Genomic DNA, 26,227 nt, shown 5'->3' with positions numbered 1-26,227 from the left:
GCCAACCCGGCCCGAAAAATTAAAAAGCCCAACTTCTTGGCCTTGAACCCAGCCCAAAGATAAATAATCTAAGTCCAACCGGTGTAAAATTCCAGGTTGGGCTAGTTCGAAATCGGGCTGGGCCCACCCAAGTTGCACCCCTAAATGTGATTTAATACTTAAATGTGGGACTTAAAAAAAAATTGAATGAAATTAATAATATTATTCAAATTACATCTTTTGCCCTTACAAAAATACATAGTAGTATAGATAATAGGTATTTAAAATATAAATTATGGCCGGTCAGCCAGTTTGGGTCTGGGGTCGACCCGAACAGTAGTGTACCAAATGCTCTTCGTCATTCATGAAACTAGCGATTATGGAGAATATTCTTACACAATAAATAAATAAATAAATACATGAGCTTGCAATATGAAATATAGAAATTTATTTTTTTTCTGTGTATCATAATTATATGGCGTTCCTCGTAGTGCCCTCTCGTTCTATACAAAAGTAGCATATCCTCTTGATCTGGGTCGTGGAGAAAATTATATTTTTCTTCTTGTAAAGAGAACAGAGGAAAAGTGTATGTGTTTGTAGGGTGGTGTAACTACGAGGGTGAAAAAAATAGAAGAGGGAGATTTACGTTTGGGGTTGCTACTTAATAGCCAGGGACCATTGGTGGAGGAGGTGATGAGTACTGGAAGCCGATGTGTGGAGGAAGGTTGACTTCGGGGTTTAAAGGAGGTGGCGACTGGGTAGGAGGAGGAGGAGGAGATGGAGAAGATGGTGGAGGAGGAGAGAAGACGGGTGGTGGTGGTGGGGAGTGAACAGGTGGTGGTGGTGGTGAGTAGACAGGTGGTGGAGAGTGGACAGGTGGAGGGGGTGGGGAGTATACAGGTGGTGGAGGAGAGTGCACGGGCGGTGGTGGAGGAGGTGAAAAGACAGGTGATGGAGGTGGTGGGGAGTACAATGGAGGTGGAGGAGGTGATTGTACCGGTGGAGGTGGTGGTGGGGAGTACACGGGTGGTGGTGGGGGAGAAGAAGTTGGCGGTGGTGGTGGTGATGGAGGAGACTGAACTGGTGCAGGAACGGGTACAAGCTGTGGGGGCGGGGGACTTCTTACTGGATTGCGTGGAGAGGCGTTAACGGGCGCCAGAGGAGGTAGGCTTGGTGCGATGGAAGGCGTCGGTGTGGATGGAACTGGCGGCTCTTGTGATGGTGCTGGTGTTGGTGATGGTGGGGAGTAAATAGGTGATTGTGTTGGTGATGGTGATGGTGGGAAGTAAATCGGTGATTGTGATGGTGTTGGTGTTGGTGGGGAGTAAATAGGTGTTGGTGTTGGTGTTGGTGTTGGTGTTGGTGTTGGTGTTAGTGATGGTGATGGTGGGAAGGAAATAGGTGATGGTGATGGTGTTGGTGTTGGTGTTGGTGTTAGTGATGGTGATGGTGGGAAGGAAATAGGTGATGGTGATGGTGTTGGTGTTGGTGTTGGTGTTGGTGATGGTGGGAAGGAAATAGGTGATGGTGATGGTGGGAAGGAAATAGGGGATGGTGATGGTGTTGATGTTGGTGATGGTGATGGTGGGAAGGAAATAGGTGCAGGAGTGGGTTGCTGTTTGGGTGTGGCTGGAGTTGAAATTGGAGATGGAGATGGTTGGGGCTGGGGCTGGGGCTGTACTGAAGGAGGTGAAATTGGTGATGGTGTCGATGGTTTAGATGGCGACGGTGATGAAGAGCCACCACCACCACATAAGGCCTTCCCACAGTCAACCTGTCGATTCACCACCGGAATGCAAAGGCTGGCTGTCTTCTGTCCAGGACGATCAGGCAAACAGTTGCTCGTATCATCCAATATCGCGTCTGTCCTCTTTGATGGCATGCATCCAGCCTCTTCTCCATTGAAGTAGTTATACGAGAAGGTGAAGTTCACCAAAGATGGCAATCTACAAATATTCTCTGTAACAAACCCTGTTAACATGTTGTATGAAATGTCCAAGTACTCCACACTCTTCATCTCCGAAATGCTCTTAGGCAACAGACCAACAAACGAGTTGGACGCAGCAGCAAACACTGTTACATTCTCAAGCAACCCAATCTCCGGCGGCAGGCAGCCAGTCAGGTTGTTGTTCAAGAAAACTATCTCATTCAGTGTCTTTCCCATCTTACCGATGCTACGTGGGATGCACCCAGTAAACCTGTTATCGGCAAAAACTATGACTGAAGCCGGTGAGTTTCCAATATTCTCAGGGATGTTGCCTTCCAATCGGTTGTGATTCAAGAACACTGCATCTAGATCCTTATCGAATAGCTCCGGCGGCAGGCGACCTTCGAAGTCGTTATATCTGATGTCGAGGTACTTGAGTGCAGGTATGGAGAGGACTGCCCTTGGGAACGGACCTACGAAGCGGTTGTTGCTGACATCAAGCTCATGAAGAATGGTCAGCTTAGAGAAGCTGTTGGGAATGATTCCACAGAAGCGATTGGAGTTGATGTGGAACAGGGCAATGTCTCTCAGGAGGCCGAGCTCGACTGGAAGGAACCCAGCAATGTCTTCATTGTTGAGATCAATGCCGGCGACGACAGTCAACTTGGGCTCATCAAGTGCATTTGCGCAGAAGACACCGGTGTAGTTACAGACATCGGCACCGACCCAGTTGCCTGTAACGTTATGTGGGTCGGAGTACATGGCCTTCTTCCATGCCTGGAGGGCGATGTAAGCCCGGCGGAGCCTTGCGTTGGGAAAGGTTATGTTGATATTAACCTCGTATTCATAGTCGTCGGGGAGATCACCATTCTCAGGGAGGGATAAGAGCTGGCGCTGAGTAATGTAGGAGGTTTCGGCCTCGGTGAGAGCTGAGGAGAAGGAAGCGTGGTAAGAAAATAAGAGGAGACAGAAGATAAGAAAGCAGCCAGAGGCCTGCATTTTGGATGCTCAGCTCCAACCTTGGAGAGGCCCAAGGCTGCTTATTATGAAGAGATCTGAAGAGGGAAAGACGCGTGGGGTTTTATAACGAGGGAGATGAGGGAATTGATTGGATGGAGAGGAGAAGAAAAACAAACCTTTGGGAACTCTCCAACTATCATTCTCCCATTCTGGCCAATTTTTTTTCTTTTTCTTTCTCTGGTTATTTCTGGTTTCTTAATGGAAACTGGAGGGGTTGTTTTTCTCAGGCATCGCAAGTTTGCTTTGATCTCGGATCTTTGCCTAAATATGAACATTGTCGAACAACTAACAACGACCAAGTCATCGATAATATAATTTGGTCACTTGGTGAGATATCAAAGGTAGAGCTTGATTGTTTTAAATTTGGTCATTTGATGTTTATTAGTTCTGCTTCCTCATCATCATTCATTCATTCTCCAAAATCATTCTCGAAAGGGAAAGAGCTCTGGACTTCTTTTACTTAATTGGTTACGTACGTATGAAAATTTCCAAATCTCTCATCCAACGCCACTTTGGTTGATTATGATCACTGGGAAAAGAAATCAGAACCGCCATTGACGAGAAACTCGATCGAAGGGCTCTGGATCCAACTGTCATGAATCTCGAAGGGATCCGCGCGCCATTAACAAGAACCTGCTTTGTATCAAACCCTCGGGATTGTGTCGTTAATCTCCTCTTTGCGGATCAATATTGGAGTATTCTTAGGACCTCCGGTGCGCTGTGCAAATTCAAAATAGGCCTTGGTCGTTTTGCATCGGCCCCGGCCGGAATGCCATTGGCGATTGGCCTGCAGCAAGGAAGACAACGACTAGATCTTCGACGCCATAGCTTTTCCAGGAAATCAAGTTTCTCTCAAAAGAAGACCGAATAGAAGCATTTAAAAGCACTAAAAAGCAGTTGAGAGTTCAATTAAAATTCATAGGTTGAACAACCAAAACCACATTAAATCTCCCCCCCCCCCAAAAAAAAATAAATAAATAAACAATGTTCATCACTTTCACCCACATAGGAAGCAGATCTAAGCTTCCCTCGAACTACCAAAGTCTCGGTCCAAATGCACCGGAAACGTTGGTTTTTGGATGGAACAAGGGAGACCTACGATAGTTCCTCGCAAATTGCTGAATTCGTCAATCACAGAGGTTGGGGAGGGAGTGGAACTGAGGTGAGAAAAGTGGGAAGAAGGGAGAAGGATAGAGAGAGAGAGAGAGAGGGTGGGAGTAAGGGGCGACCACTGGACTGGTCCGGTGGTGTTGGAAAATCGGGTCACGGAAATTTGGATGAAAAACTGCAACTGGCTTTGCAGTGTATCTAAAGACACTGTATTTAGAATATTATTTGCCCTCACCAGTGTTTTCTTTTATGAGTTTGTTGTCGGTTTACTAACAAATTCATTTACAAAATACAACAAAGCCTTTGGGTGAAAAACTGCAACCAACAAAATTAAAGATTCTTCAAAGAAACCTTTTAAGAGATAAATCTTTTAAGAGATAACAAATCAAAGTTATCAGAAAGACAAATGTATTTGCAATGAAAAGTGAGCAAAAAACTTGTCTATAAATCGGATGGGTTTACACCCTTTAATAATTTTTGGAGAGTCATCACAAAGAGATGTGTGTCCATCTAAAGAATCTCTTGGTAAAGTTATGAATTCAAATTCTGTGATTGTTCACAATTAATTAATGGTTAATGACTGTTAACGTTTGAATAGTATCTCTTAATCACACACAATCAACTCATGACTGTTGGATTAACTTAATAATATTTGTAGTGCAGTTCTACTTCTTAATTGTGATTTAGTTCTTTTTTTCAAAGCTTCTCTAAACATGATTTATTTCTGATCTACACCACAAAGCTTTCATCTTAACATGTGACTTAAGTGCAAAACACCTATAAAATGGATTGTGAGATGGGATTGAAAATCTGCAACTGTACATGTTTCAGATGAGATTTGAATTCAAATTCAAACTTGGCTAAGTCCTATTCTTTGCAATATTGACAACCCAATGTCATTTACTAAGTATTGAAGTTTTGGCTCTTGGGTCGTGCTTTAGTACCATTACTGTTTCTACAATGTTTTGGGTTAATTGATACAAATTGACATACAATTGTTATTTATGATGTTTATAGTTAAAAATGGGCATACATATATAGGAGACCATTACATAAAATTAGCATTACTTGCTCCATGAAGAGAGTGGAAGTCTAATTATTCTAGCTAAAGTGAGTTTCATATGTGATGTGAGAACACAAATCTCTCAAAAATGTTTAAACCAAACACAACCGTACCTTGATTGGGTAAAGTTGGTTAAGTCATGTGGTTGATTGGGTGCTGCTTTCTTTGACCTCCTTGAACTGTTAAATCATCTCATTTCTTAGACCAATAACAATTTGAAAAATTAATTGCGAATATTGGTTCAAAGAATTCCTCGTTGATCTCAGAATGTTCTGAAAAAACCAGCAATTCATCCCTAGAAATCTGAAAAGCATTAGTACTCCTCAATCTGCGCTTGATTTCTCTTCTGAAAGTTTTAATTAGTACTCCCCAATAATTTTTTCAATCAAGGGTTTAGAAGTTCTTCTTCTTTATTTTCATATTTTTCTAAAATCTTAGTATTATGGCCCCGTTTCCTCAGTAAGTTATTTACCCGGGTAAATGCAGTTACCCAGGTAAGTTTTTTTTAGGGAACACTTACCACCCATGTTCTTTTATTTTTCATGTAAATAAGGCAATGACCATTTTAGTCATGAAAATCCATTATTAAAAGGGTATTTTTGTCTCATTCAAGTGTTGGCAACTTTCTCCCTAGGTGGGAAAGTTATTTACCCACCTAAGAGATGGGTATCGCGGGTAATTGATACCCAGGAAAATAAACTTTCTCTAATCCCCACGTAAATCTGAAAAAAAAAATATAATATGAGATTCTTAGTCAATAAAAACCAAAATCCCATCGACCAATTTTTCACCCTCTCAAAATCCAAAAAAGGAACGCCCCCTATTAGTAAAATTCACGGTGGCAACGCCTCTGCTGTGAGTAAATTTTGAGGCTCAATTTAATAAAAGGTAAATCTTCAATCTTATAGTATTGTCTGAATTTAGCCAAACTTCTTGCGATTTAGAAGATCTTTCAATTAGATATTGTGTTCTTTGTGAGTCAAATAGGTTTCCACTATTAGGAATGGTTCTCGGACTAAACTATCTTATTACAAAACCCTTAAGAGACAAATCATAAAATTTTATTATATATAATTATTTAAAATTTCTAATTAATAAATTCAACAATTTATATTTATATGAATTTATGTTATATAAATTAAAATTAATTAATTTCTTGTAACTTTTTTTTAATTTTTCTTTATTTTAAATACAACAAAACAGATTCAGATTAAATCCGAAATTCCAAATCTAATGTTTTTAGATTTGAATCAAATCCAATGTGGCTGGATCCCAATCCGAATCTGACCTTATTACATACAATAACCTAACCCTACCTAAGGAGACCAACCATCAAGAGTTCGGAAGAGAAGAACATAACTTTGTCTACACAAACAACAAGTCCTTAAAATGTGATCCGTTTACATCCTGTTACATCGCTCAAAACTTTAAGAGGTTTAACCTTAACCTCATTTATTTTTTATTAAAATCATCAAAGCTAAAGAAAGTAAAATTTCCCCCATTAAAACGAAAAATTCTTTTCTTAATCTTAAATAAATTAATTAGAAGAGAGCCAAGCATGCACTGGTGTTAAAAAGTGCCCATGTTCTACACAGAAGTAATTACATTTAAGCTATGTTTGGTCTGAAGGAAAAAGTAGGGAAAGGAAGAGAAATGTAAGGAAACCTATACAATGTTTATAAAGGTTTTCCTACCTTTTCCTACTTTTTCCTTCAAACCAAATACAGCTTTAATTTTCTAACGGAAAGAAAACTAAATTGATTACGAATGATTTTAAATATAACCCCATTTTGATGTTTCTATTTTTCTTTTTTTTTTCCTTTTAATTTCGAGGGGCTGGTAAGAAAAGGGAGAAAGATGGAGGAATAAACTGGCTTATACACACACCAATTATGAGTAAATTAATTACTTATACCTTCTTGTGATTTGGGTAAAATACCAAGAGATTCCCTTGTTTACTTATTAACTTATGCCATTTGACCAAGAGGGCTTATTAATGAGAGTCTGGATTGGTTAGACAAAATCATATATAGTGGGATGGGTGACAAACGTATCACTAGGCCAGTGTTTTGTGTGCATAAGGTATGGGTTTAACACGACCTCCATGTATACAATACCGGTGTGTTTTTAGGGGTTTAAACGGACTGATTTTGAATCAAACAATGCAATATCTGAATCCAAATCTGATTAGAAAATCTGATATATAAATTTGATTTAATATCTGATAGATATTAAAAATTAATATTCGATCTCGAATTCGATTCGAATATTCGATTTGATTTGAATTCAGCCAATTAATTATTTTAGGTAATTAATAAATATATAAAATGAATATTTTATTTATATAAAGTATATAAATATAAATATTTATATAATTTAATTATTTTATATAAAATATTTAAATATTTTATATTATATATGAGAATTAAATAATCGATCAAATTTGGATATTTACTGAATTGAATCAAGTTATATCCAAATTCGATTCCAATTAACTATTTGATATGAATATGATATCTGAATTTGACAAGTTAGATATTTGAATTATTCAAATTCGATTCGATTATACCAAATCTCAAATTCAAAATCAGATTTTTGAATACCGTTAATATTCCTATATATTTCCTCATGATATGTTGCTAAGCACGTTATGTATCAATTTTGTCTCTCAGCCAATCCAATCTGTATTACAACCTGGTGTCTTCAGCCCACACCCATGTATACGGAATATTGGTGTATTCACTTATGATTGGTTTATGTAGCCACCTACACACAGTGGTGCATGCAGCCCAGATTCGAACTCAATAAATGATGAAGGTACAATAACTTCAACCTTATCCAATCCGAAACCCACCACATGAATTTCAATGAATAGTAGTCGCTGCACGTGCGCATTGGCTTTGTTAATTAAGACTAAATCAAAAGTAGCTTATGGTGTTTCCAATTGGAGCCTGGATCCCCAGCCCATGTTCATCGCAGTCATCGAGAACATCTTATCCTCTGTACAGTATTATATAGGAAGAAATGTTCTCAATTCACGGGGGGTGGTGTATTGTGGGTAGGCGTGTGTAGGAGATCCAGAGTCTTCCAATTGGGCCAAGTTGGTTCAGACCACCTCAAAAATTATTTTTAGTTATTAGTGTTACATCATTTTTAATAATTTTATTATTAAAATTGTGGTATATAAAATGATTTGTTAGAAAAAGACCGTAAGGGAGATGTTAAAGGGAGAGAGTGAGTGAGACGTGAAAAATGGTTGGTATAACAACAGTTTTGGACAATTAATGTATGTAGAAGACTAAAATGACAAATAATTTGTTTATTTGCTCTCAAGATTTCCTTTAGCATAAAAGATTTCTTCTAATGTAATCCTTTCTTTGGTACCCACCTCCGATTCAATTATTTAGGGATGGCAATGGGGCGGGTTTTGTAAATTCTAAATCCTATCCGCTTTCCTAAACATCTCAACTTGTAGCCGCCCCAAAACCCATAGTGCATTGGATTTTGAGAATCCAAACCTTCCCCATATATGAAAATGCAAAGCTCTCCCCAACCCTGCCCTCCCCACATTCAAGGGTAGGAACATATTGGGTTTAGAACCCACATCTAATTTTTTATATTTCTTGTCATGTATAAACAATAAATAAGTAAAATAATACAAATAAACAACAAAATTTGCAGTTAATTAATCAAGACATGTAAAAAACATATAAGCTATCAATTATCCTTCACATAAAATTCAAAATATTATTTAGGGTAAAATACAAATACCTCCCGTGAAGTTTTTGACAATCATAAAAACCTCTCCTATAATTTTATTTTAACAAATACCTCCCCTGAACTTTTGAAAAACTCAGCAAAAACCTCCGTTCCGTCACTGTCCCAGACGAAAAATATTAGATTGATGCACCATTTTTTTCAAATACCCATTCTACCCTTTTATAAATTATTTTACATACAAAATTACTGAAAAAAAAACTGGTGCATCAATCTTACGTTTTCTGTCTGGGACAATGACGGAAGGGAGGTTTTTGTTGAATTTCTCAAAAATTCAGGGGACGTATGTGTTAAAATGAAACTATAGGGGAGGTTTTTATGAATGTCATAAACTTTAGGGGAGGTTTTTATGCTTTCCAACGATATGTGGGTTGGGGAGGGTGGGGTTTAGCCTAATACCATACCCTACTCGTGCCTAGGAATGCAAATGGATCGGATCAATATTCAAATCAAGGTATATTCGAATCCGATCCGACATAGTTCATGTCTGATCCGAATATCCGCTCGAATTAGATAGGACTCGATTTGAATTCGAATCCTATCGGTAAGTCAGATCTTCTTATCTAATCCGATCCGACTTGTTTTCTTTAAAAATAAATAAATTATTAAAAGAAAATTAAAATATAATAATTTAGAATCCTATCAGTAAGTCAGATCTTCGTATCTAATTCGATCCGACTTGTTTTCTTTAAAAATAAATAAATTATTAAAAGAAAATTAAAATATAATAATTTAAATAAAGTAAAAACAAAAGATACAAGTATTTTTTAATTATTTTCATCATATATATACATATTTTTTATAAAAAATAAATAATATAACAAATTTATAAAAATATAATATAAAAAATATATTTATAAATAAATAAATAACATATATGTGTATTATATATATATAATATATATTGGATCAGATCTTCTCGGATAGGGGTGATTCGAATCCGATCCGACTTTTTTTCGTATTCGTATCCTATTATTTGATCTGATCTGAAGATCCAATCAAGGGTGATCCAAATTCGACCAAAAAGGATCGGATCATATCATAATCCGATCCATTTGCACCCCTACCCATACCTATATGGGTTGTAGAATCCCAAAAGTCGCCCTTGCTCCAAAACCTTTCCTTAAAGCAAGAAAACCCACCCCATTGGAGAGGGTAGGGGTAGGTACCCAACCAATAGGGTAGAAATTGCCATTCTTATCTCTATCAATAATCAATGCAATGGAGATCTTTGAAAAACATAATCTTACATAACCAAACCTATGGCCCAGACAATGTCTCTCTCTCTCTCTCTTCTTTGGTGATTACACCTCCAAGAAGTGAGTTCACATCATGGGTTGTAGAATCCCAAAACTCGCCCTTGCTCCAAAACCTTTCCTTAAAGCAAGAAAACCCACCCCATTGGAGAGGGTAGGGGTAGGTACCCAACCAATAGGGTAGAAATTGCCATTCTTATCTCTATCAATAATCAATGCAATGGAGATCTTTGAAAAACATAATCTTACATAACCAAACCTATGGCACAGACAATGTCTCTCTCTCTTTCTCTTCTTTGGTGATTACACCTCCAAGAAGTGAGTTCACATCTACCCACATCTACCCACAACACGAGAACCCTGCCCACATCTACCCACAACACACTACCCCCCATGAATTGGGAACATCTCCCCCTGTATAATACTATACAGAAGATGAGATGTATGGCTGCAATAAATGTGGACAGGATTCTCATGGGCAGGAGATCCAGAGATCCAAAAACGCCCCACATACATATCTTAATTTGCATTGAAAACATCTTCTACTTATCATTGGAAGATGTTCTCAATACAACGTTGAGATGTGATGTAGGATATTGTTGGGCCACATTCTTTGGAGGGCAGATTTGAACTCCCAGTAAGTAACTTCTGTCTAACAAAGCTTTCTGGATCATATTTTTAGATTTTTTCCATATCTTTTATATATGAAGTTATATCAACTCTAGATTAATTAAAGATAACACATGTGCATTCGCCGTTTTCCAATAAGTTGCCGGAATGCAACGATTTTGTAAGAGAAAACAAAAATTGAAAAACATTTATCTATTTTCAGCGTACATTTGCATTAAAAAAGCATATTAAAATGTAAAGAAAAAGAAAACCCAGGATATCAACGTTATCTCAGTGTAATAGAACATGTAGAAAACCAAGTAAAACTAAAATGCTTCAATCCCATGAGCTTGTCTAGCATACCCTGCAGTCGTCCTACCTCCTCTATCAAACGGTTAGCTTCTCCTCCATCCTTCACCACCTCCACGTTAATTAATTCCTGACTATTAAGCTTGTTCTCTGAATTATCATTGGCTTCAATAATGGGCACAGATTCATTAGCATCAGTTTTTCTCTTAATGTTATTCGATTCGAGGTGTCCTGAATTGAGGTTACAGTTAGATAGTTCTGTCAACTTGTGAAATTGAGGTGGAAGGATGAAGTCATGCAGTAAGATCTGAAATCAAGAAAAATATCAGAGGCCTGAGGAGTTATTCCCCGGGTAGGCACTCCAACACTCAAGTCAGTAAGAAGAATGGGTGGTCAGGCCGAATAGTTGAGAGAAACGTATTAGTCCGAACAGAAGAAGAATAACAATATGGGTGCTGAAGAGTCAAAAGTCCTTTACCTTGAGCGGATGTTACCTACTTATAGCCAAAGATTCGTGTCCGATTTGGATGAGGCTTCCGGGGTTGTTGGGATGAGGTTGTCCGCCGAAGTCTTCGGGATAAAACCTAATCCCTGGCGGAACTGTCCTCCTGATCCATTCGAGGTTCTCCTTTTTTAGTCACGCTTTTCCATTTTACGTGGTGTTGACGTGGCCAAAGAGATAAGATGGCCGCGGAGGTGACACATGACACTCGGGGCCAACTCAACCATAACCCACACACCATAGCTGGTTAATTTGAGACATCAACAAATGGTTATCCCTTGCCTACACCATCAGTTGGTTTTCCATCATCTAGGCTACGCTATACAAAGTGGTCTGAGTTTCCAAAACCCACCTCCAAAAACCTAGAATCCTGTGTTTGATATCTTTTAGTGCATAAAAATATAATAATTAAAGTATATTTCATTCTAAGTGCCCGTGCAATTTAAAAAAAAAAAAATCATTGAGTATTGAGAAAATGAAAAAAAAAATGCAGAATCAAAGGTTGTCATATATTCCTTACCTGATCAACAGGAGAGTGCATCTCACAATGGAAGTTTCCTCATTACCTTCATGGAGCCTTCGTCATTCAATTGTACATGTTCGACCAGAACTTCGTCTCTCACACTTTACTTCTTGAGTATCAATGGAGAATTTAGACTGCATGCCCGATTATGATTTTACCTTGAACCAATGTTGCCTTCTGAGTTCTAAATATTGGAAGAGAGCAAGGTGCTGCAAGCCTACAACGTGAATGACCTGTTTTAGCCCATGCTTCATGGTGAGCTGTTGTGACTTATTTTTTTCGTCCAAAATGGTGAGGGACGATGGGAAGAAAAAGACACCTAATGAGGGACGATGGATGGTGTGAGGGAGGGGGGAGGATTAGAAGTGAAGGACAATAGGAAAAAGCACAAAAAAAAAGAAAAAAAAAAAAAAAAACAGAGGAATATTGTTGGATAGAGAGAGACGTGAATAGTTGAGTTTCCTGTCATTCATGACTGTTAATCGTGATAAATACTTCCTAATTTTTTGGGCAAAACCAGGGAAGATTGCCATGCCAAATGGCAACTCCATGGGCTTCTAGAAGAAATCTTGCACTCCCTATAGAATTGTTCCCTTGGAGTAACATTAATTTATTATATATATAGATTAGTTGATTGGTTATCAATTGAATGATACCACTTGATTGGTTATGATCAATCTTTTTAGGTATGACACTGTAATTTGATATCATGGTTACATTGAATTCAAAAAATGAATATGACATGTTTATGTTGAGATGATAGTATCGACAATGAAGTCATACAAAGAAGCCTAACTAGCTCCAATAGGTGATAAAATGAGAGAAAGCAGAGTGCATGAAAGATTTTTGACAAAACCTATAAAAAGAAGTGATTTGTTGCAAGTTGAAAGGGCTAGAAGGGGTAAGGATAGACAAAAAAGACATGGGTCAAAGTAGTAAGAAATGATTTTTTTTTTTTTTTTGCTTCATGGATCTATAGACCGGGGGACTAGCCCATCCCCCTCACTTTGGATGAAAATTGATTGGATTGTTATCAAAATTCTTAGGTATCAACTAGAGGGGGCCCGTGCAATTTACAGGATTTATTAAGCGAAGGCTAAACAATAGAGACACATACTTTTAATTTTTAAATAATTAATAATTATTAATATTTTGGGTCAACTATGATATCGGAAAGATATGATATCTGAAATTTTTTGACCAATCAACTGGTTCATAAATGTGGTAGCCAATCGGATGTTATTTATCAAAATTCATGGATGGAGTTTGATTGATCAAAACTCTTCCGATACCATATCTTTCCCGCATCATAGATTTTCCCTTATATTTCATATACTACTTTTAATAATTGTTTTACAATACAAAAATAATAATAATTAATTTCAATTAGGGTTGTTCATCAAACTGTTGAAACCAACCAATCTGACCAACTTGAACCGAGCTGGTCAGTTTTCTAGTGTTTTCGGTTAGCTTTGGTTCAACAATTTTCCAACCTGACCAGGTTGGATCAATTTCACTTTGGCCATTTGTAAATCGACCAAAATCAAATGACTTGGTCATTACGGGAAAGTGGAAAAATTCTCATATTTCTTAGTTTAAAATATTTGATATCATAAATTTATTTTTTAAATTTTATTTTTTAAGTTTAAAGTTTTTGAACCAACCGGCCAAACCGAAAAAAATGACTCAAACTAATACAACCCAAGTTGTCCAGTTTTCACTAATGGTTCGGGTGACCAACTCCCCAACCTAACCAAGTTGATTTGGTTGGCCAAACAAAACCAACCCATGAACACTCCTAATTTCAACTAAATTAATAGTTTAATATGTCTCTAATAAATAAAAATAGTTTAATCTCCAATAATTATTGAAAATTTATTCTGAAAATACATAATTAAGAAAAAATATTGATAATGAGAATACAATAAAAATACAATAATTACAAAAATACAATAAATACTAAAAAATTAAATTAGTTAATAAATAGTGTAATATCAAATAATAGTTTAATCTCTAATAAATATTAATCAATAAATTATAAAAAAAATACAATAAGTATAATAAATTAAATTTAAAAAGCTAAACAACAGTAGTTTAATCTCTAATAATTATTGAAAAACTTCTATTAAAAAAACAAAAATAGAATTATACATAATTATTGAAAATATATTTATCACAAAAAAAATAAATAATCATTTAAAATACAATAAATATTAATTTTAGTGTATATTAATATATAATAAATATAGATTATGATTTTAAAATTATTATTAATAAATATTAATTCTTTTGGAAGTTATTTTCTAGAATTGTTAATTAATATAAGTGAAATTAGTTATTTACAATATTATTTAGTTATTTAAATAATCCCATTATTTAAATTTGAAAATATTAATTATTTATTGAATTTAATAATCCATAAAATTATAATTTATACTATTATTACAAAATTCTGTTATTAAATTATTATTAATTTGAATATTATATCATAATTATTTTTCTAGTTTAAGATATTTTTTAAATTTATTACATAATTTCATTATTTTAACTGTTTAAAATCTAGTTATGTTATATTTCTTTAGATAAAATATTTAGTTATTTAAATATTTAAATAATATATAAGATATTTAAAATTTTTCGTTATTTGAAATAAGGGTATTTTGTCCATATGATTTACAAAGCAAGGTTTTTAAAACCGACCCGGTGATCGAACCGATCAAGGGTTCGATTACCAGGTCGAATGGTCCAATCTTTCGAACCAAACGCTCAACCCGTTCTGATAGAAAAAAAAATAAAAACAATCAAAACTGTTCAAACCGTTAACTGCCCGATTCAACAGTTTGCTGACAAAAATCAACGGTTTTGGGGGGAAATCCGGTTTTTAGGGAAAACGAACCAGTTCCCAGTTTTCCGATCCGACCGTTTGGTCCGGTCCGGTCTGGTTTTGAAAACCATGTTACAAAGTGTTATTAAAGGGTCAAATAGACTATTGAAAAGTTTCAAATGTCCTTTGAACTAAGACAAGCAAGTGCAAGAGGACTTAGTATTTGACCAAAACATGGGCTGTGGAAGTACAATTATAAGTAATTAAAACCCGCCAGTTAAGGGTTTGATGTTCATTGATTTTCAAATTTAGATAAAGCTCCGACGTTAGAGCATGTCTTGGATGGCTCAGACAAAACCCTTAGCCCTTACCACGGAATCAAAAAACTAAAATACCAGAAAAATGACTAAATTTAATGGGAGAGAAATGGTTGGAGAAGACTCCCAACCAGCCTTTTATCTATCCATCCCCTTTGTCTCCCTCCATATAACACCCCTACCTTAACTCTCTTCTCAAGCAGCCTTGGGCTTTCCATGATTGGAGCTGCACCAAATAACTAGCTAATTAACATGCGGTCCTCTGGCTGCTTTTTCCTGATTTTCTTACTCCTCTTCTCTTCCCAAGATTCTTTCTCCTCAGCTCTCTCTGAAGCCGAGGTCTCCTTCATTGCTCACCGCCAACTCTTATCCCTCCCGGAGAATGGTGACCTTCCTGAAAATTATGAATACCAGGTTGATGTCAACTTAACCTTCCCCAACGCAAGGCTCCGCCGAGCTTACATCGCCCTCCAGGCATGGAAGGAGGCCATAGTCTCTGACCCACATAAAATCACGACCAGTTGGGTCGGTGCCGATGTCTGTGACTACAAGGGCGTCTTCTGTGCGCCTGCACCCGATGACCCCAAGTCTACGGTTGTCGCAGGTGTCGATCTCAACAATGCTGACCTCGCCGGCTTCCTTCCCGTCGAGCTTGGCCTGATGAGTGACCTTGCGCTCTTCCATGTCAACTCCAATCGCTTCTGTGGAATCATTCCCCAGAGCTTCTCCAAGATGGCTGTTCTCTACGAGTTTGATGTGAGCAACAATCGCCTTGTTGGTCCATTCCCAATGCCAGTCACCGCCATGCCAGCCCTCAAGTACCTTGACCTTAGATACAACGACTTCGAAGGTTCGATACCTCCGGAGCTATTCGACATGGATCTAGATGCTGTGTTCTTGAACAACAATCGTTTCCAGAACGAAATCCCTGAGAATCTAGGAAACTCTCCGGCTTCAGTCATTGTTTTTGCTAATAACAGGCTTACTGGGTGCATCCCACATAGCATCAAGAAGATGGAAAATACATTGAATGAGATCATATTCACGAACAACAAGCTCACTGGTTGCTTGCCAATGGAGATTGGGTCGCTTGAGAATTTAACAGTTTTCGCTGCTGCGTCCAACTCGTTATCAGGTGTCTTGCCTAAAAGCTTTTCGGGGATAAAGAGTGTGGAGCTAATCGACATCTCAAACAACTTCTTAACAGGGTTTGTTCCTGAAGGTATCTGTAAATTGCCTAATTTGGTGAACTTCACCTTCTCGTATAACTACTTCAGGGGTGAGTCACCAGAATGTGAATCATCAAGGACGAAGGACGTTGTGGTGGATGATACAGACAACTGCTTCCCTGATCGTCCCAAACAGAAAGCAAGCAAAACTTGCACGCCGGTGGTGAACCGACCAGTTGATTGTGGAAAGTCCAAGTGTGTTAGGCCTTCATTACCAACGCCGTCTAGACCACATAAACCAAAGCCAACACCTGATGTGGAGTCTTCAGTAAAACCAGAAACCCAACCATCTCCATCACCAGTTTCACTACCATCCACACCAGAGAAACAAGAACTGACTCGTCCACCTACATCCTCCTCACCATCACCATCTGATCAGAAGTCAGTTCCTACACCTACAACTCCCTCTCCATTCCGTCCATCTCCAACACCAACTTCTTCTCCAACACGAACTTCATCTCAGACACCATCAAATCCATCATCACCTTCGTCTTCAACACCATCAACCCCATCACATTCATCTTCAACACCATCAACCCCATCTATAACTCTAACTCCAACTTCATCTCCAACACCAACTTCATCTTTAACACTATCAAATCCATCACATTTATCTTCAACACCATCAGGCCCATCTCTATCTCCAACTTCTTCTCCAACACAAACTTCATCTTCAACACCATCAGGCCCATCTCTATCTCCAACTTCTTCTCCAACACCAACTTCATCTTCAACACCATCAGGCCCATCTCTATCTCCAACTTCTCCAACACCAACTTCATCTTCAACACCATCAGGCCCATCTCTATCTCCAACTTCTTCCCCAACACCAACTTCATCTTCAACACCATCAAGCCCATCACATTCATCTTCAACACCATCAGGCCCATCTCTATCTCCAACTTCTTCCCCAACACCGACCTTGCCTTCAACACCATCAAGCCCATCACAATCATCTTCAACACCATCAGGCCCAACTCTATCTCCAACTTCTTCCCCAACACCAACTTCATCTTCAACACCATCAAGCCCATCACATTCATCTTCAACACCATCAGGCCCATCTCTATCTCCAACTTCTTCCCCAACACCGACCTCACCTTCAACACCATCAAGCCCATCACATTCATCTTCAACACCATCAGGCCCAACTCTATCTCCAACTTCTTCTCCAACACCAACTTCACCTTCAACACCATCGAACCCATCACATTCATCTTCAACACCATCAGGCCCAACTCTATCTCCAACTTCTTCTCCAACACCAACTTCATCTTCAACACCATCAGGTCCAACTCTATCTCCAACACCAACTTCATCTTCAACACCATCAGGCCCAACTCTATCTCCAACACCAACTTCATCTTCAACACCATCAAGCCCATCACATTCATCTTCAACACCATCAAGCCCATCACATTCATCTTCAACACCACCAGGCCCAACTCTATCTCCAACTTCTTCCCCAACACCGACCTCACCTTCAACACCATCAAGCCCATCACATTCATCTTCAACAGCATCAGGCCCAACTCTATCTCCAACACCAACTTCACCTTCAACACCATCGAGCCCATCACATTCATCTTCAACACCATCAGGCCCAGCTCTATCTCCAACTTCTTCTCCAACACCAACATCATCTTCAACACCATCAGGCCCAACTCTATCTCCAACACCAACTTCATCTTCAACACCATCAAGCCCATCACATTCATCTTCAACACCACCAGGCCCAACTCTATCTCCAACTTCTTCTCCAACACCAACTTCATCTTCAACACCATCAGGCCCAACTCTATCTCCAACACCAACTTCATCTTCAACACCATCAAGCCCATCACCTTTATATTCAACACCATCAGGCCCATCTATAACCCCAACTTCTTCTCCAACACCATCAAGCCCATCATCGCCTTCATCTTCAACACCACTAGGCCCATCTCTATCTCCAACAGTAGCAAGCCCACCTCCAACTCCAACTTCTTCTTCAACAACATCAAGCACATCTCCGACGCCAGCTTCATCTCCAATCGAGCCAACAAGAAGTCCTCCGCCAGTTACTCAATCTCCATCACCACCACAAGTTTCTTCTCCCGCATCACAACCTCCAGTGTACTCCGCACCACCACCACTAGTTTCTTCTCCCACATCACAACCTCCTCCTCTTCCCCCAGTTCACTCCCCACCACCATTAACTCCAAGCAACTCCCCTCAATTACCTCCCCCATCTCCTCCCCGCCATGACCAATCATCGCCACCTACAAGCTCTGAATTCATCCTCCCTCCACACTTGGGCACTCAGTACGCATCGCCTCCTCCACCAATATTACCAGGCTATTAAGCAGTGTCTCTCTGATCACTCTTTACAGTTTTTACAGCCCCACAATATCAAATGCACATTTGCTACTTGTTCTGTCCAAAAAGAAACTACAATTGTTTCCGTTGCCCTATCAACTGCAAAAAAAATCAATCAATAAAGGCCACTACAAGCGACGCATCATGTAATGATCAGAAATCAAGATGAAACAACATTTCACATTTCTTATGGAATGTAAAGATTGTTTTGGAGGGCTTATCCATTTCAAGCTCTGTCTTGCAACTACGTGTCAACTTGTCAATGACACAAGCCAAATGGAGCCTCAATTCTCAATGCTAAGATAGAATACTGTTGAAATTAATTGTGATATATATCCGGATATATACCATCACTGGCATAACATGCTAGCCAAGTCCTGCTGAAAATGTTATTGCACTGTAACATGTAAATATTAGGGTAGCTGTCTTCCTAGCCAAGTCTTGTTAATGATGATATAAACTATGTAATTTAAGGGAAAATCTATTATACTGGACCAAAAGAGTTTTGACCAATCAACCCCCCATTTCAAATGAATACCAACTGATTGGTTATCAGTTTTTCTAGTATCATGTCTTTCTACTCAAACCAATAATTTAAACTTCTTGGTAATGCTCATCATCGCCACAATAGAATCCTAATGATACCACATTGATCGTTTCAAGGCACGACTGTACGTGAAGGGGTTCACTCAAGAGGCCGGTATTGATTACAATGAAACTTTCAGTTCAATTGTTAAGTTTCAAGAGATACAATTTGTTCTTGTCGAGATGTTTTTTGTAGAAATTGAGATTTAATCTCATTAGAGATTAAATTAAATGAGTTTGATTTATGACTACATACCTTGGCTTTTGCTTTCTTATATTAATAAAGGTATTCTTCTAAAACATTTGGTCTTTCTAACAAAAGTTTTGTATTATTACTTTTTCTTCAAAGTCCTACATGGAAAAATTACAAAACTTCTCTTTGATTTATTAATAGAAACTTGCATCTACATCCTTTAGATGTATGGAGTAAAGAGTATATAGACTTGCTATCACACAATGTGGGTTTATGCATGATGTAGTGCAATGGGGTGCTGTAGAGGTGCACTTTGTTCACATTTTGCATGCAACCACATAATATGTAAGGACACCAAAGGGAGGCTTGATTATAGCTGTTGTTTCGGTTTTTTCTTTCATCCAATGGTCAAAAATTGATTAGGTGTGATCAATAAACATAGTTCAAATTTTAGCAACTATTAATTGATTAAAAATATCCAATCGAGTCAATAAATGCTTATATATGAGTAAATAGCAAACCTCACAACTAACCAAATGATTGAATCATTAAAGCATGTCAATGATGTTAAAAGGGTTTAGAATCCATCACATGGATGGAAAAACCATGTTAGATGGATGGGAAAATTTTAAAAATATTTTTTAACCCTTCTAGAAACCGATTTCCCTGTAAGTTTGAAAACTGAATTTTCAAAATCGATCTTGCACTGAACCAAACTAGATTTGAAACCAAATTGAAAAGGAATTATACCTGATACGGAGACCACAAATCACAACTCCCAAGGTGGAAGTTCATGCCCAATATCATTTTAATATTTGAATGTATGTGATAAGTAATGTAAAATTTAAAATATACAAAATTTAAATCATAATGATATATTTTGAACCATATATTAATATATTATGATAATATACATATTAAATTACTCAATTTAATCAATGAAGATGATATAAGTTTTAAAGTATATATTTATATTTATTGAAAATCAAACTTTTATAGAACATGTTTTGTTTGTTTGTTTTGAAGGAGAGAGTAAAGAAAGAACAAGTTCCGGGGGTAGACCTGGAACCGACCCCAAAATCATCAAACCTAAAACCAACCCTAGAATTGACCTTCATAGGGTAGGTTCCGATTCCAAAAACATGGAATTGACCCCTACAGGGTAGGTTATAGACTTAAAGGTTTTTCCAGGGAACCGTACTAAACCAACCCATGCTTACCCTTACTCAACGCATTCAATTTAGTTTAGATTGTTCAAATTTTTCATTCAAAATAGAGTATTTCTTAGGGGACATCTCCTACTTGTATAGGGATGGCTTCTCATACCTAGAAACTTTTTTGCTCAATTTTGGGTCTCATGAGATGACTCCCAATTAACCTAGGGATATCCTCTCATAACTAGAAATTCCAAGATCATTGTGCAAAACCTCAAACGATGTCTCCTTCTTAAGCAAGGATCATCTCTTGGTTCCCCTAGTAGTTTTTCTCCAATCAAAACTACTTTTTCTTTCCCTAAACCATTTCAAATTTGACTCAACCTTTATAACTTGTTCCAATGAACATCACGATTCTAAGGTTTAATTAAGTTCATCTTGAGCCCTTAGCTTATGTACATCATCTGCTTAAATATGATGACACTAAATGCCTATTCTAAAGGATTAAAACACTTCTTGTGCTTGAGATTTTTTTTTTTTAGGAAATTGACCAAGTTGAGTCCATTGAGTAGCAATCAACATCGTTCCTTTGCGAGCCTATTGAATGAGAACTATTTGGAATACTTTGTATTTATTTGGGTTGTAAGACTTAAACACTTCATTAGCATCAACTCCTCATTGTGAGTTTGTTATCATTGAAACACATGTGAGATTAACCCAAGATCAACAAGAAGGCCAAACCCTAAAGAACTATGAGGAATAATTAATTTACTAGTCAGGACCCTATGACGCACGAGCTTTATTTATCAACAAAATTGAAGATGGAGCTCTATGGAATTTCCAATTAAATGGTGTCCATCTAAGTTCAACTCAAGTATTATTTGTTTGGGGTTATCTCTAGTATATCTTATCACAATCTTAGTTGCGTTTTAGTGAGAGTAGCCAATTTCCTATTCTCTAGATAACTTTGTATTTTTTGTATCTTAATGCTTTTTTTACTAATTTTTTAGAAAAGACTTTTTAGTAATTTTTATTGGTTTATTATTATTTTTAGGTAAAATTATAAAAATATCCTCTTATAACAATTCTATAAACCAAGTTTGTGTTTTGACCTTAACAAAGGCCTCCCCTATAGTTTTGAGAAAAAAGTGCAAATACCTCCTTTCCCTTGGCTCTTCGGTAACAAAGACATTAAAGTTACCCAAATACCCTTATCATTGTTAATGCATTATCATACATAATTTAAAGTTTCAACATTACCCTTTACTAATCTATATTGCTAGACAACTTTCAAAGAATAATTCTCCTTACTCTCCTTGGACAAATGTAAAAAGGATGAAGTGAAGTAAAATTAATACATTACATTAACATTTTTTTTATTTGGAATGTTGACTAAAGGAAGGTATTTGCACCTTTTTTTCAAAAAAATAGGAGAGGTTTCTATTAAGGTCAAAATACCAAGGAGTTTCATAGAATTGTTAGAAAACCCGAGTTTTTATAATTTTCCTTATTTTTAAATGAAATTTAAATTGATTTTAAAATAACTAAACTATGCTTAAAACTAATATATTTTTATTAATTTTTGAAATTAGTAAAAATTCAATTCATTTAAGCATATTAAGTTTTTTTTTAAATTTAAATTCCTTATGAAATTTAATTAACTATATAAATATTTATTTTTTTAGTGGAACTTAAGTTAGTTATAAATTAATAAATTTTAATTATAAAACTAATAATTGTTAGATAATTTTGTATAGTTTTATATTAATTTTAAATTGATATTCATTTTTAATTTATCTTATTAATTTTATTAATTAAATTATTTTTAGTATATTAATAAAAATATTTTTATCAATATCAATAATTAATAGTTATTTTTGTTTTATTTAAGTAACTTACTAAACTATTTTTATTATGGAAAACTGATTTTTATTATTTTTAAATGGAATATAAGTGGATTATAATTTTAAATGGAAGTAGATTATATAGTGCAGTAATATATCATTGAATATCTCAATTTCAATATAATTAATTTTTGTTGATAATTACAATTTAATGCAAATATATCAATTTTAAATTGAAATGGAGATATATAGATAAAGTTAATGAATTTTATGCAATTTAATGGAGTAATGGAGATGAGAGAGAATTAGTGACATGAGTTATTGAAGGAGAGAGTTAATGATATAATTAATGAGGAAAGAGTTAATGGCATAATTAGTGGAAGAGAGATTATTAAAAAGAGTTAATAGGAAGGAGGGGAGAGAGAGAGAGAGAGAGAGAGAGAGATTTAATGGCGTTTTAATGAGGGGTGTTAAAATTCTTAAAGGTGATTAGTTACTTGAGTTATTTTGTTCAATTTAAAACTAGAAAATTCAAAAAAAAAACAGAAAAAAAGATAGGTGCCTTAGAGAATAAACCAGAAAAGAGATAAGTGGTTTTGAGAATAAACCAGAAAAAGATAGGTACTCAAGCAAGAAAGTGCCAACTTGGCACATTGCATTTTAATATATAGATATAGATAATTCTTGAGTGATCAAGAAATATTTGAAGGACCATAGGCTTTAAGATCAATTGTAAGAGAATTAAAAAGAAGCTTATGCTTGTGCTTTAGTTGTGAAGGAGAGCCGAGGATTCTAAAAGGAGAAACAGATTTTTCAAGAGGAGGTCTAATACCAGTATGGTAGTAGATTCATGGGTAAAATATTTTGAGGTAGGTTAGGAGGAAAAACCAATACTTGAAGGCTTGTATGAAAGCAAGGAAGTTGAGAGAAGCAGTTGGAGAATGACTTGCATATGGAAAAGATTTTGGGGTTAGTACTTTTTGTAAGTACATGTAGTTTATCATCACCGGCATTATGACGAGGACGCCGAGGGAAAACCATATGGAGGAATCTCAATTAGGACACCCCTACAATAGTACAAAATTACTCTATCAAAATGATGGAAAGCTCATACACTTGCAATGAGCACACAAAGCCACCCGGGATGTGCGATGGGCATGAAATGCCTTCTAGGATCTATGATGAGCACAGAGGGCCATCCAAGACCTGCGGTGAGCATAAAACACCTCTTGGAACCTGCGATAGGCATAAAACACTTCTTTTGACCTATGATGAGCAATGAGCATCACCTAAGGCTTGCAGTGAACATAAAATAACATCGCCAATCTAAGACAAACCCAATACACAACTAAAACCTTGTGATGAACACGAAACGACATTCCATGTTGTAATGAATGATGGATAGACCCCGAAATCGGTGACACCCGCCTATGAGAGATCAACATTCCCTCTAGTCACTACGAACTATGATAAGGCATCCCTAAGGCGATCAGACAACCACCCGAGCATACTAGTCAGATTCAGATCTTGTCCTTAAGAGAAGGAAACTTTGCCTTTGAAATATCTCACTAGACATGTGGTGAAATCCCAATGATACTCTCTTAATAGCCAACGTAAAGATAGAGATCTCGTTTCCTAATAGAAAATGTCTCCTTTTAGATCCTTCTCCTTACAGCCTTGGGGTCCTCTCCATAAAAAGGGGAAACAACTCTCATCCCACATAACCCTAACACTAGGGTTTCTCAAGGAGATCTCTCCCTTCTCTCCTTTCTTCCCCTTCTTCCCCTCTCTTCCCCGTCCTTTCTTTGGACCTTCGGAGACTTGACCAACTGCCAAGGGTCCATGGTGATTATACTTTTAGGAGAAGGAATGAATTTGATAAATCTTTGATTACATGTAATAGAAGGACTATCCACAAGGCTCCGTTCAAAGATGTTTGGTACAAGTTGAAAGGCGAATAGAGGAACAACAATGGGTTAGAAAATGAAATGGGCATACATAACAATGGGGGCTTCTTAGAATCTAGCTTCATAAGATGGTAGATTCATATGTGGAAAAGTGGTTAAAGCAAGCCCCAAAGGTTTTAAGAGAGTTAGAGGTCTTGGCAAAGGGGGCAGAGGGAAGAAGGGAAGAATTCTACATAACTTGGGGACGTGTTCATGTTAGATTCTTTTTTCTCAAGTTTGTGGTCAGTCGATCTGCTTGGTGTTTCTGAGGTTATTCGGTTAAGGTGATGTTTGGAAAGGTGTTAGTCAAGATCCTCTGTTTTTATTAGGTCTTTGTCAGTTTATATATATATATATATATTGTAGCCATTTTTTTGTGTTCAACATAACCTATCTGATCCACTAACCCATTAATGACCCTAGGAAAATTTAAATGGGTTAGCTTCAACCCAAAACAGCCTTATATAACCCAACCCACTCAACCCATTAATCCTACAGACATAAATTACATAAAAATATAACATAACTTATAGAAAATTAAAAACAAAAATTATAAAAAATATAAAAACAAAAATTACAAGAAAGTATAACAAAAGTTATAAATAAACATAGAAAATGAAAAGATAACAAAAATTATAGGAAATATAACAAAGATTATAAACAAATATAGAAAATAAAAATATCAAAAATTACAAACAAACATACAAAAGAAAAAAAAAACAAAAATTTCAAAATCATAAAATGACGAAGTTGAAGAAGAGCATGAGAAAGAAATAAATTTATAGGGGTTATCATTCTGGGCTTGGTCCAACCCACAAATTTCAAGGCATGGGCCCAAGTTTTTGCTTTCAAGCCTGACCTAGGCCCGAGCTATAGCCCAAAAATTTCTCGACCAAGTTTGGCCCCAAAACTTAAGCCCAACCTACAATACAATATAATATATATTTTTAAATATATAATACATAATACACATATTTTTATATTATAATATATGTATTTTTATATGTTATATATACACAAGTATATTTTATTTTATATTAAGTGTTTATTATTTTACATAAAATATAAAAGGTTTAAAGGTTTATTTTAACATATAAATAAATATTTATGAATTGACATGTGCAAAAACATGTAGCCACACTTGAGTCAATTCCAAGGTTTTTAAAACCGACCTGGACAACGTACCAGTTAGGGGTCTGGTTCCCAGGTCGAACGGTCTGACCATTCAAACCAAACGGTTGGCCCGTTCTGATAAAAAAATTAAAAAAATTAAAAAATAAAATGGTCAAAACCGTTGAACGGTTCAAATAGTTCAATCAACTAGGTCAGCGATTTGCTAACCAAATCAACGTTTTTTTGGTAAAAATCTGATTTTGGGGAAAACTGAAACTGTTCACCTGACCGATTCCCATTTTCTTGTCCAACCATCCGGTCCAGTCAGGTTTTGAAAGCCATGGTCAATTCAATTCAAGTATGAGAATTGTCCTCATAAGCAAGGCTTATATAGATGAAGGCAATGCCCTCATTCTCAATCCCTAAGCAACGTGGTACTTAGGAAAACACTTAATAGCTGTACTAACTGTTTAATGTTGTTTTAAGTCCTACATTACTCAAGAATGGGAATGTTGTTTTAAGTCCATCTATAAAAGGATAGGTAAGCCAAGCCAAATCAAGCCTAGCAATTAAATGAGACTTATCCTTT

The 26,227-nt window shown here is 36.6% G+C and overlaps 1 protein-coding gene and 1 pseudogene across 2 annotated transcripts; one reads left to right on the top strand and one right to left on the bottom strand.

Moving 5' to 3' along the window:
- Nucleotides 1-323: 323 nt before the first annotated feature.
- On the bottom strand, nucleotides 324-3,110 carry LOC104593534 (pollen-specific leucine-rich repeat extensin-like protein 4 pseudogene; annotated as a pseudogene). Its single transcript, XR_016078638.1, has one exon. The product of XR_016078638.1 is annotated as a pollen-specific leucine-rich repeat extensin-like protein 4 pseudogene (transcript).
- Nucleotides 3,111-15,468: 12,358 nt separating this feature from the next.
- On the top strand, nucleotides 15,469-16,820 carry LOC104593699 (pollen-specific leucine-rich repeat extensin-like protein 3). Its single transcript, XM_088892248.1, has 2 exons — nucleotides 15,469-16,640; nucleotides 16,748-16,820. Exons 1-2 carry the CDS (start codon nucleotides 15,469-15,471, stop codon nucleotides 16,818-16,820), a joined length of 1,245 nt encoding a protein of 414 aa, XP_088748374.1.
- Nucleotides 16,821-26,227: the final 9,407 nt, after the last annotated feature.

Source organism: Nelumbo nucifera, chromosome 7 (genome assembly GCF_055504915.1).
Source record: "Nelumbo nucifera cultivar China Antique chromosome 7, China Antique-T2T, whole genome shotgun sequence".
NCBI lineage: Eukaryota > Viridiplantae > Streptophyta > Magnoliopsida > Proteales > Nelumbonaceae > Nelumbo > Nelumbo nucifera.
Note: the sequence above shows the minus strand (reverse complement) of the source record. Positions and strands in the feature narration are given on the sequence as shown.